The 14,729-nt window shown below is 40.9% G+C and overlaps 1 protein-coding gene across 6 annotated transcripts in view; it reads left to right on the forward strand.

The window, feature by feature from the left end:
* Window positions 1–14,729, forward strand: part of ralgps2 (Ral GEF with PH domain and SH3 binding motif 2) — a 162,531-nt gene that overhangs the window by 68,138 nt on the left and 79,664 nt on the right. For all 6 annotated transcript variants that reach the window (XM_042334806.1, XM_042334808.1, XM_007902966.2 and 3 more), the window contains exons 5-6: window positions 1,387–1,437; window positions 12,855–12,938. In XM_042334806.1, coding sequence (XP_042190740.1) covers window positions 1,387–1,437; window positions 12,855–12,938 — 135 coding nt within the window. The remainder of the gene's footprint in view (window positions 1–1,386; window positions 1,438–12,854; window positions 12,939–14,729) is intronic.

A 14,729-nucleotide genomic window follows, 5' to 3' on the forward strand; every position in this document is an offset into this window, starting at 1 on the left:
TTGTGGGAAAACACGGAAGCTAATTTGTGCACATTAATGTCCCACAAATAACCATGGAATGAGCGACCAATCTTATTTGGGAGATAAACTCCCTTCTCTTTTCGGATAGTGCCTTTGAATCCATAACATCCACCTGGACAGCACTTCCAATAATGCAGCAAACCCCCAACACAGCACGAGAGTGGAGTCCTGTAGCTCAGTGGTTAGAGCACTCGCTTTGCAAGCGAGAGACCTGAGTTCAATTCCAAGTAGGGCGAAACCTTGGGCAAGTTTCCTTACTCCACACAGAGCCTAATAATAATCCCTCCAAAACCAAAAACAATAATAAATTGGTCATTTTCAATCTACGACTATTTGTGGGACATTGCTGTGCGCAATTGGCTGCCGCGTTCGCCCACAAATATACAGTCAATTCACTTTACAGTGTGTTCGGTGAAGCGCTTTGGGACGTCCTCCCGACGTGAAAAGCGCTATATCAAATGCAAGGATTTTTTTTTTTTAGAGAGGGTCAGCATAGAATATATTGGTTCAAGTCCCTACATGGGCTTGAACCCACAACCTTCTGAACTCGAGGCAAGAGCACTACCAACTGAGCCAAGTTGACTCAAGCTCAGCTCAGCTGCCCGCCTAATATGTTTTAACAAACATGATATCTGTTTTCCTCCCTGAAAATCTATCCCTCATGGGAGACAGATTTTGAACTGAGTTAAAAATGTACTTGGAAAAATGTTACTGGATACTTAATAGCTGAACATTTTAATGACTGAATATTTGCATTTTGGTTTTAGAGCTTTGCTTAACAAGCTGCCTCTTTTGATCCTACATACTTGTATAATATTCCTTGTATGTCAGTCAGCCTGGCACAGTGGTAACACTCTTACCTCTGAGTCACAAGGTTACGGGTTCAAGCCCCACGTTGGAACTTGGAGTTGCAGAGTCTAAGCTGGTACTCCAATGCAGTGATGGGGGAGGGGTTGTTGCATTATCGTCTTTAAGATGAAATGTTAAACCAAAGTCCCATCTGCCTATTCAGGTTGGACATTAAAGATCCCATGCATTGCTTGAAAAGGGAAAGGTATTTCTCCTGGTGTGCTGGCCTACAAATGCTCCAAATAAAATGTGTCACTCATTCCATGGCTGTTTGTGGGACATTGCTGTGCACAGACTGGCTGCTGCATTTTGCCCACAAATACACAGTCAATCCACTTTACAGTATATCCTATGCAGTGCTTTGAGTCGTCTTGATAACGAGATAAGGTGCTTTATCAAATGCAAGGAAAAGATTATCATTATTATTGTTTAATTGGTATATTATTTAATAAAAATATAAATTATTTTGAAATTTATACAATCAAATGATTAACATGTCTATTTGCTTTGTTTCAGAGTCAAATAACGCTAATGGATGCACCAGTTTTTAAAGCTATTCAGCCTGAGGTAAGATACTGCCTATGAGCACTTTGTAATTTTTAATGAGTAGTACTATAATTAACATTTGCAATTGGCTTCCCTGAGTGTGAAAGAGTCTGACATTTCTAAATATGTGTTGTTTTGTTGAGTGCTTTCAGTTTACAAAGTGGCAATTCAGCTCAGCTCCCGTTCCTTCAAGAGGAAAACATCATGGGTTTTCTGATCTCGCTGTAGTACAACCGTTCTCTGACTGAGATGTTCTCTGCAGTCAAATTGCCCGCTGACACTCAGTATCTAGTCTTAGACATGAAGAAAGTCACTTAGAGATGAATTGTACCCAAGCACACCCAATGACCTCAGGGGGAAAATTTATTTTGGTGAGAAAAATATAATGACTAAATTTTAACATGTCTAGCTTTTGTGATGCTGTTATTAGATTCTGAGAGATATGGAAACATCAATATAGGAAATGTTTGGGATGGGGGCAAGATGAGAAGGTGATGTATATTTAATTAATATGTGTTTGTGTTTCTTCTGTGTATGGAGCATTGAAGAGTATTGAAGTATGAAGCACATTTTTCTATCTAAATAAATTGTTTTAAATATGTAACGGATCTGTTGTGAACTCTTTAATTATTCTTGTGTTGTGAACTTATTTGGTTTTGTGATCCTGTTGATCTAGTGTTCAGCTTGATTACTTACAAAATTTGGGATAAATTTTAACAGATTATGGTTGGAAGAGTTAAAGATTGAGGGAACTTTCCATGGAATTAATGGATTTGGTGGCAAAAATATTCCTCTTTCATTCTTTTTCTAAACGTTTAACTGTAACTGAAGCTATAATGCAAGTACAAATCTTGGACTGGCTGAATTCTTCTGCTTCACAAATAATGAACTAGTCTGGGAACATTAACATTAATCTGATGTGCAATTTACCTCGGCATATAAATGTTAAAAAGGCTTGCAGAGCAATGAATTAAGCACTAAGTACAATTCAACATATTGTAACTCATTCCCTTGCTGAATGTTGGCTTGGCAAGGCATCAACATTAAGAGCATTATTGAGCAGATTGGAGTCTTTGACACATTTTTTTCTTGATATTCAGCTTCTGCTGCATAAAATATTATTATTATGATTTCTTTTGCTGCTTAACTTTTAGTCATTTCAAACATCAGTTAATTCTTCCTCGCTAGGTTTTAAGTATTGGCTTGTGATTCAGATCCTGGAAAAAAGCTCCTGCAGGGTTTTTAATCTTTCAGATTTCAAGTTACATTCCATGGAAACTCGAACGTTCATCCATCGTCTTCAATGTTTTAAGTGAATTAAATATAAGCACGATGCTACTTGCAATCCCATTGAGTAAAACTACTTCCCCCAGTGGTGTATCAAGGGTTTGACTTTATCTGTGCTAAGTTACTTGATCTCAACTGGAGTAGAGATTGAATTGCTACATTTGGCTCCAGCTCATCTGAAAGACAGCACATCTGGTAATACAGTGCACCCCAGCATTACACTGGAGTGTTAGACTATGAGCTGGAAGTACTGAAGTGGAACTTTTCATTATCGTTCAATTTCCTTACAGTACCAGTGACTGGTTCCTTTATTAATAAATATTTCTGAAAAACAAAGTATTAAAAATAATTTAAATCCAGATTAAATTATTGTGCCACTTATGTTCCTAAGAGTCTTCGGTAAAGTGTATATCAAAAAGGAATGATGCCTCAGAGAAGGGTACTGGCAATCTCTTAATTGGGTTTGCTTCATTGTATAATCTTACATCATGGGTGGGTATTGTTTGTGCCAGTGGCTTTAATCAAAGCTTGGCTTTTTTTACTGTATTGTTTTTCAACACTGATCAATTGGGAGTACATTATTTTTCCAGATTGTCATGCGGTGGGACCAATGCAGTCTTACTTTCCTGAATTCTTCATTATCCCTTTTTGTAAAAAAAAAACACCCTCCAGCATGTGGGTGAAAAACAAACCTGAACAAAGCTGCAAAATCTATTAGAGTTGATTCTTATAGTGGTTGCATTAACAAAAGCTACCCTTTTGGTCTCCACTCACTTTCTGTAGTAAGAATGGTTAACATAATTTAATAAAAAGCAGAGTGAAATCCTTGTCGTACAAGATACACTGTTCAGATCCTAAGATATGAGTGCATTGTTACCACCCTGGAATTATATCAGTATGACTAGACTGGAGTACTTGGACTTGATCCACAGGAATGCTGTTGTCTTGAAGAACAAAGTACTGTGAAATGTCCCAGGACACCTAGAGTAGTATTTGGCATTCTGCAACTGGATTTGGAGCTGAAACATTTAATTGAGATTAGGTTCAAGTTTCCAAGCATGAAGTTTTATTTCCCCAAGGTCAATTGTAGCATATCTGCAATAAGTCATTATAGTACGGTAGATCAACATTTTATCAGTTTTATAAGAGAGAGTATAAATATTCGTGTGAATTTTTATAGAATAAGTTGTGTACGTGTACTGAAATAGTCTGAAAGTATCCAATAACATTTAGAATATATTTTGGAATTGTTTATTACAAATGGTTGTTTCAGTGCATCCGTGAATAGTGATGCAGTCAGTGACTGAGGTGAGGAGACGCTGACGGCATGGGAGGAGAGGGAGAGGTTCACAATGTCTGTTTCTAGGTGGGTGAGGAAGTGGAGTTGGGAGGTAAATGGCGAGGAAGGGATGGGATCAAGGGAGCAGGTGGTGGGCTTCATTTCGGAAGTAATAATAATAAACAATTCTTGCATTTGATGTAGCGCCTTATATCTTCGAGACATCTCAATGTGTTTCACAAGATATACTGTAAAGTGTGCTGACTGTATTTTGTGGTTGAAAAGGGGCAGCCAATTGTGCACAACAACATGAACAACAAAATTACATTTGTAAAGCTCTTTTCACGTCAGGGGGACATCCCAAGGCGCTGAACAGTCAGGGATCAGGACCCAAGCAGGGATCAGGACTTGAGCATGGGGGACAGGGACATGGGGGAGGGCAGAGGGGGTAGGAGGGCGGCTGAAGGCACGGTCAAAAAGTCTTGAGTCCTGCCTTGAAGAAGGCAAGAGAGGGAGCAAAGCGAAGGGATTGTGGGATGGAGTTCCAAAAACTGGGGGCAGAGAGGCTGCCGATGGTAGGCAGGTCGGGCGGGAAACCTGGAACAGAGTGGAACCTGCAAAGTGGAGAGAGCAGACAGCCTGATAGGGGTTCAGCAGGTCAGAGATGTAGGAGGGGTGCAAGGCTGTGGAGGACCTTGAAAGTGAGGACAAGTATTTTGAATTCTATCCTCTGAGGAAAGGGGAGCCAGTGGAGCCAGGCGACCGTGGGGGTGACGGAGCCACAGAGCCTGGTGCGGGAGAGGACAGGAGCTGCAGAGTTCTGGATGATCTGCAGCTTGTGGAGGGAAGAGTTGGGGTGGCCGACAAGAAGGGAGTTTTGATAGTCAATCCTTGAGGTGACGAATGAGTGTATGAGGTTTTCAGTGGCCTGATGGGTGAGGCAGCGGCGGAGTAGGGCAATGTTGCAGAGGTGGGGGAAGGCAGAGCGGGTCATGGCACGGATATGGGGGAGAAAGGACAGTTGAGGGTCGAACAAAACGCCCAGGTTCCTAACTGGAGTGGAGTGTGCAACCGTGGATGCTGATGCTGCCAGTGCCTGAAGTGCGGAGGCGCTGGCGTAAACCATTCAGGAGGGCCTCAGTCTTGCTGTAGAAAGTTGGCTCTCATCCAGGACTTGGATGTCAGACAGACAGTCTGTCAGGACATCAGTTGTCCTGGAATCGAGAGTGGAGGAAGAGTCATCTGTGTCCTTTTGGAAGTTGACCCCATGTCTGCAGATGATGTCACCAAGGGGAGCATGTAGAGATTGAAGAGGAGGGTACCGAGGACAGAGCTCTGAGGAGCACCTCACGAGTATGTGTGGAACAGAAACCGTTGGCGGAGACAAATTGGAGACTGTGTGTGAAATAAGACCTGAACCGTTCATGGCCTTGAAGATTGAGGTGAGAGGAGAGGCAGTGAAGGAGGATAGAGTGGTCCACGGTATTAAAGGCAGCAGAGAAGTCGAGGAGTACGAGGTGGCAGAGGGAGCCCTGGTCACAAATATCGTTTGCCACCTTGACCAGAGCAGTTTCCGTGCTGTGAGCAGCTCGGAAACCCGTTTGGAGGGGCTCTTTGAAGGATTAGTAAGAGAGGAATGAGTGAAGCTGAGAAGTAACGACGCTTTCAAGGACCTTTCGAAAGAAAAGGGAGGTTGGAGATGGGCCGGTAGTTAGAATGTAGGGATGGGTCCAGGGAAGATTTTTTCAGGATGGGTGTGATTGTAGCTGATTTTAGGGGGATGGAATGGTGCCAGATGAAAGGGAGAGATTGATGGTGTCGGAGAGTAGAGGTACGAGGAGGTGGAGCTGGGAGATAAGGAGAGGGGTTTGGATGGGGTCAAGGAGGGAGGAAAGGAGAGGGGTGGGGATGAGGTCAAGGAAGCAGGTGGTGTGTTTCATGCTTGATATAATGGTGATGAGAGCGGAGGGAGATTTAGGTTTGAAAATGTAGAGGGAGGAATGAGAAGGAGTCGGAGAGTGGGGGAGGGGAGATGGGGAGGGAGTGACGGTTGAGAGGACGGAGGCAGCTGAAAGGATCTCCTCGATTTTGGACTCGAAGAAATCCAGCATCTCCTCACAGTCAGAGCTTGAGGAGAGAATGGACGAGGCATGGGAGGGTGGACGGAGGAGCTGGTTGGTGGTGGAGAATAGGAGCCTAGGGTAGTCCTTCACTTCCAAGATTATCTTGGAGTAGAAGGATGATTTGGCGGAGGCGAGGGCAGAGCAGTACGTTTTGATGAGAACCAGCCAGATCTGCTGATGGGCCGTTAGGTCAGACTTGAGCCAGATGCGTTCGGTGGCCTGCACTTGACCCTTGAAGGAGCGGAGGTGGCTGGCGTACCAGGGTGAGGTTCGTGAATAGGAGATGATTCAGGAGGTGAGGGAGGCAAGGGGATCAAGAGTGGTGGAGAGGGAGTTGTGGAGGACAGCAGAGTCCCACAAACAGTCGTGGATTGAGTGACTAATTTTTTTTGAGAGGTGAGAGAAGTGGAAGAAAAGGGGTCCAAAGAGAGGTGAGAGGGATGAGTGGTAGCCGAAGGTGGAGGGGCTGGCAGTATAAAGGGCAGAGGCAGCAGAGTGGATTATAATAATAATAATCCTTGCATTTGATATAGCGCTTTTCACGTCGGGAGGACGTCCCAAAGCGCTTCACAGAACACACTGTAAGGCAAATTGACTGTATATTTGTGGGCGAACGCGGCAGCCAATTGCACACAGCAATGTCCCACAAACAGTCGTAGATTAAAAATGACCAATTTATTATTGTTTTTGGTTTTGGAGGGATTATTATTAGGCTCTGTGTGGAGTAAGGAAACTTGCCCAAGGTTTCGCCCTCTGCCTGGAATTGAACTCAGGTCTCTCGCTTGCAAAGCGAGTGCTCTAACTACTGAGCTACAGGACTCCACCCACTGAGCTACAGGACTCCACAATTCCCTCAATTGTGGGCTCTAGGCAGTCTCTGATCCCCTCATATTTGGAGTTGGAGGAGAGGATGGGCGAGGCATGGAAAGGTGGACAGAGGAGCTGGTTTGTGATTCAGAAGAGGAGCCTGGGGTTCTCGTTGGCCTCCAGGATAAATAATATTAATTCTTGGATTTGATATGGTGCTCTGTCACGTCGTCGAGACGTCTCAAAGCGCTTCACAGAATATACTGTAAAGTGCAGTGACTGTTTTGTGGGAGAATGATGATCTTGGAATAGAAGCACAATTTAGCTGAGGCGAGTGGGCAGCAGTAGATTTTGACACAGTCCAGCCAGATCTGGCAGTGGACTTCTGAAAGAATTTATTGATCTGTCACTGATCATCACATATTGTTGTTTTGGCCAGGTTTTTAAGGTAAAATTAATGGAAGGAAAAGCAATTTAATTTAAAGAAGGTTTTGATTTGATTTCAACCCATAAAGGCTTTTTTTAAAAAATGCTGTATTTTTCCAAAATGTTACTCTTAATAATTCTGTGTCTTGCTATATATTTGTAGGCACAATTTCAAATGTGTAGTCATACAAGACTAATGCAGTCTAATTAAATATAATGTGTTTTGCAGCAGTTGCCAAAACCCAGATAGCCTTAAGGCACAATAAACGTTGCAAAACTTAGTATTACTGCCAAATTGTTTCCTAATCAGTTTTTTAAACTGATACATTAATACAGTGGACCGCATGTTGGTCCTTACGTATTTACTTACTGTTGGGAATTCTGCAATACAGTATTGTATTTTACTCAGCTGTCAATTTAAAACTATAGGGTCAACCTCTCGTGCAGAATGATCACAAAATAACATACTGGCTTCTGCCAATATCCACCTTTCAAATGGTATCAAAGTTAAGTCTGTGGCATGTGCACCATTTTTTATTTAAATCTTTGCTCTTAATATATAATAATAAAGCTTGGAAGCCTTTGAATATATAGGAAAATATAACAGTTTATAATAGTTTATGGAATACTTTACCCAGTTAGAACTCTCTGGAGCAGCTGAGAAATGCAGACTAGGGTCTCGTGTTGAATCACTTGGTCAGGACAGAGTCAGTTAATCTCAGCCTTTGAGCAGTGGTCGAGGGAGGAGGTGTTAGGGCTCCATGTTTTCTGCTCCTGATAATTACAGTGAAGTGTATCTTGTAGGTAAATATAGCAGCCAATCTGTACACAACAGCGTCCCACCAACAGCCATGAAGTGAATGACCAATTTTAGCTGGGGAATTGTTGCCCAGGACATCAAGAGAAATGCCCTACGAATAGTGCCATGGGATCTTTGACGTCCAGACAGGCGGGGCCTCGCTTTTTCTCATCCAACGTATGGTATCTCCAACAATGCCCCTCTTAAAAGTCTCTTCTCCCGAGCGGGAAAAAAAGACCTAATTTATTCTGATAGCAGTAACCTAGTATAATCCTAGTAAGATTGTGCTGTACTCTTTCCATCACTGCTGTATCCTTCTTAGTATGGAGACCAAAATTGGACACGTTTCCCCAAATGTGGTGTAACCAAGGTTTTGTACAAATTCAATTTCACCTCCTCACTTTTATATTCTGTCCCTCTAAATTTAAAGCCCCAAATCCCATTGGCATTTTTTGTAGACATGAAAAACATTTTATCAGATGCAATGATTATTTCTAGAACTGGGACTGTGATATAACCTTCAGTTACCCAAAGATACTTTATTCGTCTCTTTGTTCGATAAAAGATAGTAGCAGATTTATAGAAATGTAGAAAGCTCTTTGTAATGTATTGACTATTTAGAACTTTGGCTTTAAAACCTTTAGGATAAATTAAAATTGCTTGAAAGAAAGACAGATTCTGTTGCATCTATGAATTGAATCATTTGCTTTATAATATTTTCTTTTAAAGTAAAACTTCATTTTCACTATAAGAAGAAAAATATGAAGCCATCAAAGATTATAAATGATTTATCCCTGCAACAGAATAATCTATATTTAAACCACAAATAGTGGATTAGAAAATTGATAATCAGTTCAAGGTGATTTATTTCAATGTAAAATATCTGAGATGCTTGTGTGCGGTTCTAAGAGTTTTTTTTTCTCTTTTTTTCTCTCACTTCCCTTCTCCTACCTGACTCTGTTCATAAATGGCTTTGACTGTTTTCAAGAGAAGTATTTGGCCGATTAAATGGCTGCAAATACTTAATTATAGCCAATTTCGATGAGAACATCACTAAACTAGTTTTAAAACTAAAATTATTTATTCTGTAGGTATAAATAAGGATTATTTATGGACGTAACTATGTACTATATATAATAATATGCCTGTTTGTTTGTATGTACATTTTAATATAAATAGCCACAGTGTTATTTTGTACACTGTAACTGCTTTAAAATTCTTAGATTCAGCATTTGGTTTTGCTTCAGGAGCTTTTATCAGTGTAGGAGGATTCACGTGGCTGCCAAGTAGTTAATTGGAATCCACTGAGAGTGTGTATAGATATTTTGTCAACAACTGAGCAATTGAATTTTGTTTGTTTACAGTTTTTCAAAACAATGTTTACATGCAAAGATTATATAATAAATAACAAAATACAACATTTCCAGGAATATATACTGATTTCTTAGACTGAGACTGTCTGACTCCAATCAGTCAAGTCAGTGGCATTCAAACCTATTTATATAATTGCAGTAAAATAGATAGAGGGACTGAGTGGAAACTACGGGAAAAGCTGAATTGAAATGCTGAGGTGTGAGAGTACAGAGACAACAGGTAAACTCAACACATTAGTCAATTGAGAAAAATAGCCTATTAAATTGAGTTAAGAAATTACATTTTTGGGCCAGGAGGGATAAATAATAAACCTTTTTGTGGTAATGAAGTCTGCATTAAACAGTAGGAAAATTATTAGCTGTTTTTCAGTTGTAGGAGCTGAGAAATTAACCTTTCGGGGAAATGAACAAGTTGTTAAAATTGATAGATGAGCCAGAATCTCAGATTATAAACCAAAGGTTTTGGTGGCATTCAAATAAATTAGTGTGAATATTTATTATGGCTTAAAATGAACTGATTTTGTTTTTTTAAAAAATTGCTTTTCGTGGAGGCTGAAGAGTAATAATCACTTCTAAATAAATAAATATAATAATAATTTCACTTAATCCACGACCATTCATGAGAGAATGCTGTGCACAATTGATTGCCAGGTTTCACCCATAAAAAATATACAGTTAATTCACTTTACAGTATATTGCTTTGAGATACGATAAGGTGCAATATCAAATGCAAGGATTAGTATTATTATTAAGATGAGCTATGTTTGCTTTGGGGAGACAAAAAGAATTTTACACAATCATCACAGCAGAGTGTAATTTCTAAATTATTTATTTGCATAATTGAGGAAGCCAGTTCAGTTCTTTCTTTATGTATACCACATTTTACATTAATATTTATATGGATAACAACCAAGTGATTCCTATTGAAATCTTCACAAATCATCTGAGCCCACCATGAGCCGAATCTCTGGTATTCTTCTCGTTTCTTTTAATTGACATTGGCTATCATGGTCATTATTCGTTCACCATAACAAAAATAGTTACCTTATGCTTGTTTTTTTAAATTCCTCTTGACAGATGACCAAAAATAAAAGTGTCAAACCCTTTTATAGTTTCCTTCTTCAAATACATTGCCAATCCTTTTTAAACTGAACAAATGTCAGTCCTGATGTTCTCAACATCTGTGGTTTCCACAGTGAAATATCATTGGCACAATTTTGCTTGTTCTCTTATGAGATAGGGTAAACTATTTGTCACAGAGAGCTGAATCTAGAACAGGCTAGAAACAAGCTACTTTGTTGAGGTGAAGAGAAGAGTAATGGGAGTCAGTACTCTGGTTGTCTCTCCATTTACACTTTTTTGCTCCAACTGATCCTTGGACCTATTCCAACTCCCCATCTGTACCAGTGATGTATTTTCTTGAAAAATATGGCTATGTCCTGTTCTGCTGTCAAGTCCACTCACCACAGGATCAGTATCTTACCAGAGTCTGTCAAGGGCAGGTGTCTTAATGCAGGAAGTAACTTGACAGTAGTCTGAAGTTTCTTAGTAATGTTGAACAGTGCCATTTGAGAAGATAGGATCTGCCAAGCCATTCATTCACAACTACTTTGATTGATTTGCCACACTGAACAACATAACATGCTATGTAGTTGGTGAACTTTGGAAAGTAAGTAGAGATCCCACCTTTGCAGCTGCAACCTTGACACTTTCCAGTCACTCATAAGGAGCTGCAGACATCAGAAAAACATTGTGCCTACATTGTCCTCTAACAACGAACCTATAATTGAGGTGTCCTTCCACGCTCACTGTTATGCAATTTTTGAAGAATGAACTTATTCCACAAGCCAGCGGTTAGACCCCTATAAGACTACCGTTGCCCAAATAAGGTTACTCTGGTCCACTCTTGACTTTACCCTCATCAAAAATCAGAGATACTGCATAGGCACCATTTGTAATTGGGTCTATATGCCCTTGAACTACTTGCTAACCATGAAAATATAATTGATGGTCCCTGACAGTTCCATGTTTCCTGAATGGATCTGTTCCTATATGGATCTGTTCCAGAGAAGGGAAAAGCCTGAACACAGATTTTTTGCACCCCAGGGAATTAACAAATGGGAGACTAGATTTTTGAGTCTTCATTTCAATGGTAAAGATTCCGCTGAGGCAGGTTTAGGACTTTGGCTGGCACAATGCCCTGTACTACCCATGCATGTGACTGATGGCCTTAAGTACATTGAGGATAAAAGCTTCCATCCCTTCCTGAATCCAGAACTCAACGTAACTTTTTGAGGTATTAATACAAGTCAACGGCTTTTGTGGTAAAGTCATCATTGAGGTGCCTGTCAAGGGTTTCCACAATCAGATCCTCATCTTTGATACAGTTGCAGACATGAGCCCATTCATTAAGTGCAGCCACCCAACCTAGCCTTCCGTCAAGAGCTTGTCCTGTCTGGGAAAATCTTAATCATGTAACTTGTCTACTCTCCGGAAGCTATTCACACCCGATAGAAAACTTTCTAAATTTTGCAAGTCAGTAGATCAATTGATGTTATCCCAGAGCTGGGCTGTACCTTTGATAGGAGAGCCTGTCTCTGACCAGTATAGTCCACGAACAGCACTAGTTATTTTGGGACAAAGCCATTTTAGTGAGCTTTATGTCTCATTGTCTCAATTTCTATTTCTCATCCCCTCCACCCAACTTGTGGTACTGACTTCTGCAGTGAAATATGCCTGCACCATTGACCCAGTTCCTGCAAGTACAAAGTGGGGCCATGGCATAGCTATGTTTCTGCATATTTGCCATCATTGCTAAAATGGTGGGCAATATGAAAAAAGAGCAAAAGAATGGGTCAGTAGTGCAGAGAGGTCTTGGGGTAGAGAGTACCAGAACAAGCTTGGTAGACAAAGTGGTGGCTTTCTGAACGGTAATTTTTGTTTCTATGAAAGCTATGTTTACTTGCTATCAAAAGCATTTTAAAAATACTTCCTAAGTGATTGTGGCTTAATCCTTACTGGAGTGTGAATTCTAAAACCCTATTATATGTAGTAAAAACATACAAAACATAGTTCTGCACTTATACCTTTTTTGCACGAGTAACATGGCTGAAAAGCACATCACGCAATTCCCAAATACTACCTTCCAGGATTTAAACACAAGAGTGAATTTTTTAAACTTTATAGTTCAAAGTTATTACCGATTATCAAATATTTACAATTTGAATGTTTTTGGGCCTTTTTGGTGTGCTGAAGAAGCTACTGAATAAATGTCAAGTTTGAAAATGTCTTTATTTGTGAATAAAAATCATTGATTTCTAACATCCTATCGATCTTTATTTCAGGAGCTCTCTAGTTGTGGCTGGAACAAAAAAGAAAAGCACAGTCTGGCACCAAACGTTGTAGCTTTTACAAGAAGATTTAATCATGTGAGTATTAACAGGGACTCTTGTAAAGTAATGGATGATTGACTATCACATTTCAAATTGTCTCCCTTTACAACTGGTGAAAAAGTGTTGTACTATAAGTGTTTCCAAATGTGTGTTGATAGTGGATTGATGGAAAATGTTCATAAAAGCTTCCATTTAGAACATTGTCCAAACTGTGCTGCACTCTGGGAACATCTCACGTGTGGGCATCAGTGCAGCGGAACATGTTTGTGAAGTAATTACAGTATTATTATTTGCCATGTAAAGGCTGTTCAGCAGAATTGTCAGACGAGTAAATGTGTCTTTACTAGGAGTTAAAAATACTGAAACCTGAATACTGTAGCAGAGTTTCAGATGGAGCCATCATGCTTTAAAAATTTTTGTGGGAGATACAACAACAACAATTTGCACTGAAATAGCACCCTCCACGCAGGGTAGCGTCTCAGAGCGCTTAACAGTGCTGGAGCCTGACTTCGAGTTGGGGGGAGTGGGGAAGTGGCCGTAAACATAGTTGAACAGGAAAGTCTTCAGGCGGGACTTGAAAGAGGAGAGAGAGGGAGCAAGGCGGATTGAGGGAGAGTGTTCCAGAGTTTTGGGACGTAGTGGCTGAAAGCATGACCTCCGTTGGTGGGGCAGATGGTGCGAGGGACGAGCAGGAAGCCGGCGCCAGTCGAGCACCCGGTGGTGGATTGGGAGTGAGAAGTCAGAGAAGTAGTGAATGGATTTGAACACAGGAGTCAGGATATTGAAGTCGATCCGTTCGGTGATGGGGAGCCAGTGGAGTCTGGCCAGAATTGGTGAGATGTGGGTACGGAGTTTGGTTCAGGTCAGTATGCGGGCAGCAGAGTTTTGAATGAGCTGGATCTTGTGAATGGTGGAGCTGGGGAGACCGGCGAGAAGTGCATTGGAGTTATCCAAGCAGGAGGTGATAAACGCATGCACGAAGGTTTCGGCTGCATTTGGGGTGAGGTACAGTCAGAGGCAGGGTTATGTGACGGAGGTGGAAGAAAGCTGTCCTGGTCATGGGCTGGATGTGAGGGAGAGAGGAAGGACAGTTGGGGCTCGAACCGGACCCCTAGGTTGTGCACTGGTTTGGTGAGTCTGAGGGAGAGCCCAGGGACGTTGAGGAGTTTAGATCCACAGGAGTGAAGACATTGACAGGAGCCAAGAAGTATGCCTTTCGGCTTGTCCATATTCAGCTGCAGGAAGTTTACACTCACCCAGGCCTTGATGTCTGCCAGACAAGCTGATAGAACATCAGTGGACCTGGATTTGGAACAGGAGGAGGTAAACTAGATTTGTGTGTCATCCGCATACGTGTGGAGGTTTACCCCTTGTCTGCGAATGACATCGCCCAGAGGGAACATATAGATAAGGAAAAGATACCGAGTTTTACAAAGTTATACCAGCTTTGCTGAACGATAAGGTGTCTTATCCTTCGATATCCTTTGATATGTGGAAAAGAGAAATAGATTTTTAATATTCAATGTAAAATTCTTTATTCCTTCAATTACTTTTATGATTCTCAATCTCAACAACAAAAGTTGTCAAATGTCATTTAGTGGAAAGTGATGATTTGATGAGATTCACAAAGTAGAATAAAGTTTCATGAAAAAACAAATTGGTCCTCAATAAAGGGAGTGATGGAAATTGGACTGTTCCATTGCTTCCAGTGGAAGAGAACCAAAGTTGCCTGCTTGAGGTTATGTTTATTTTGAGTTCTCCCAAGTCCTGGGATAGGAATGGTGATGATGATAATGAAAGGGACGACCCAAGATGTATACTTTATGC

The sequence above is a fragment of the Callorhinchus milii genome, unplaced genomic scaffold, assembly GCF_018977255.1.
Source record: "Callorhinchus milii isolate IMCB2004 unplaced genomic scaffold, IMCB_Cmil_1.0 Scaffold5, whole genome shotgun sequence".
Taxonomy (NCBI): Eukaryota; Metazoa; Chordata; class Chondrichthyes; order Chimaeriformes; family Callorhinchidae; genus Callorhinchus; species Callorhinchus milii.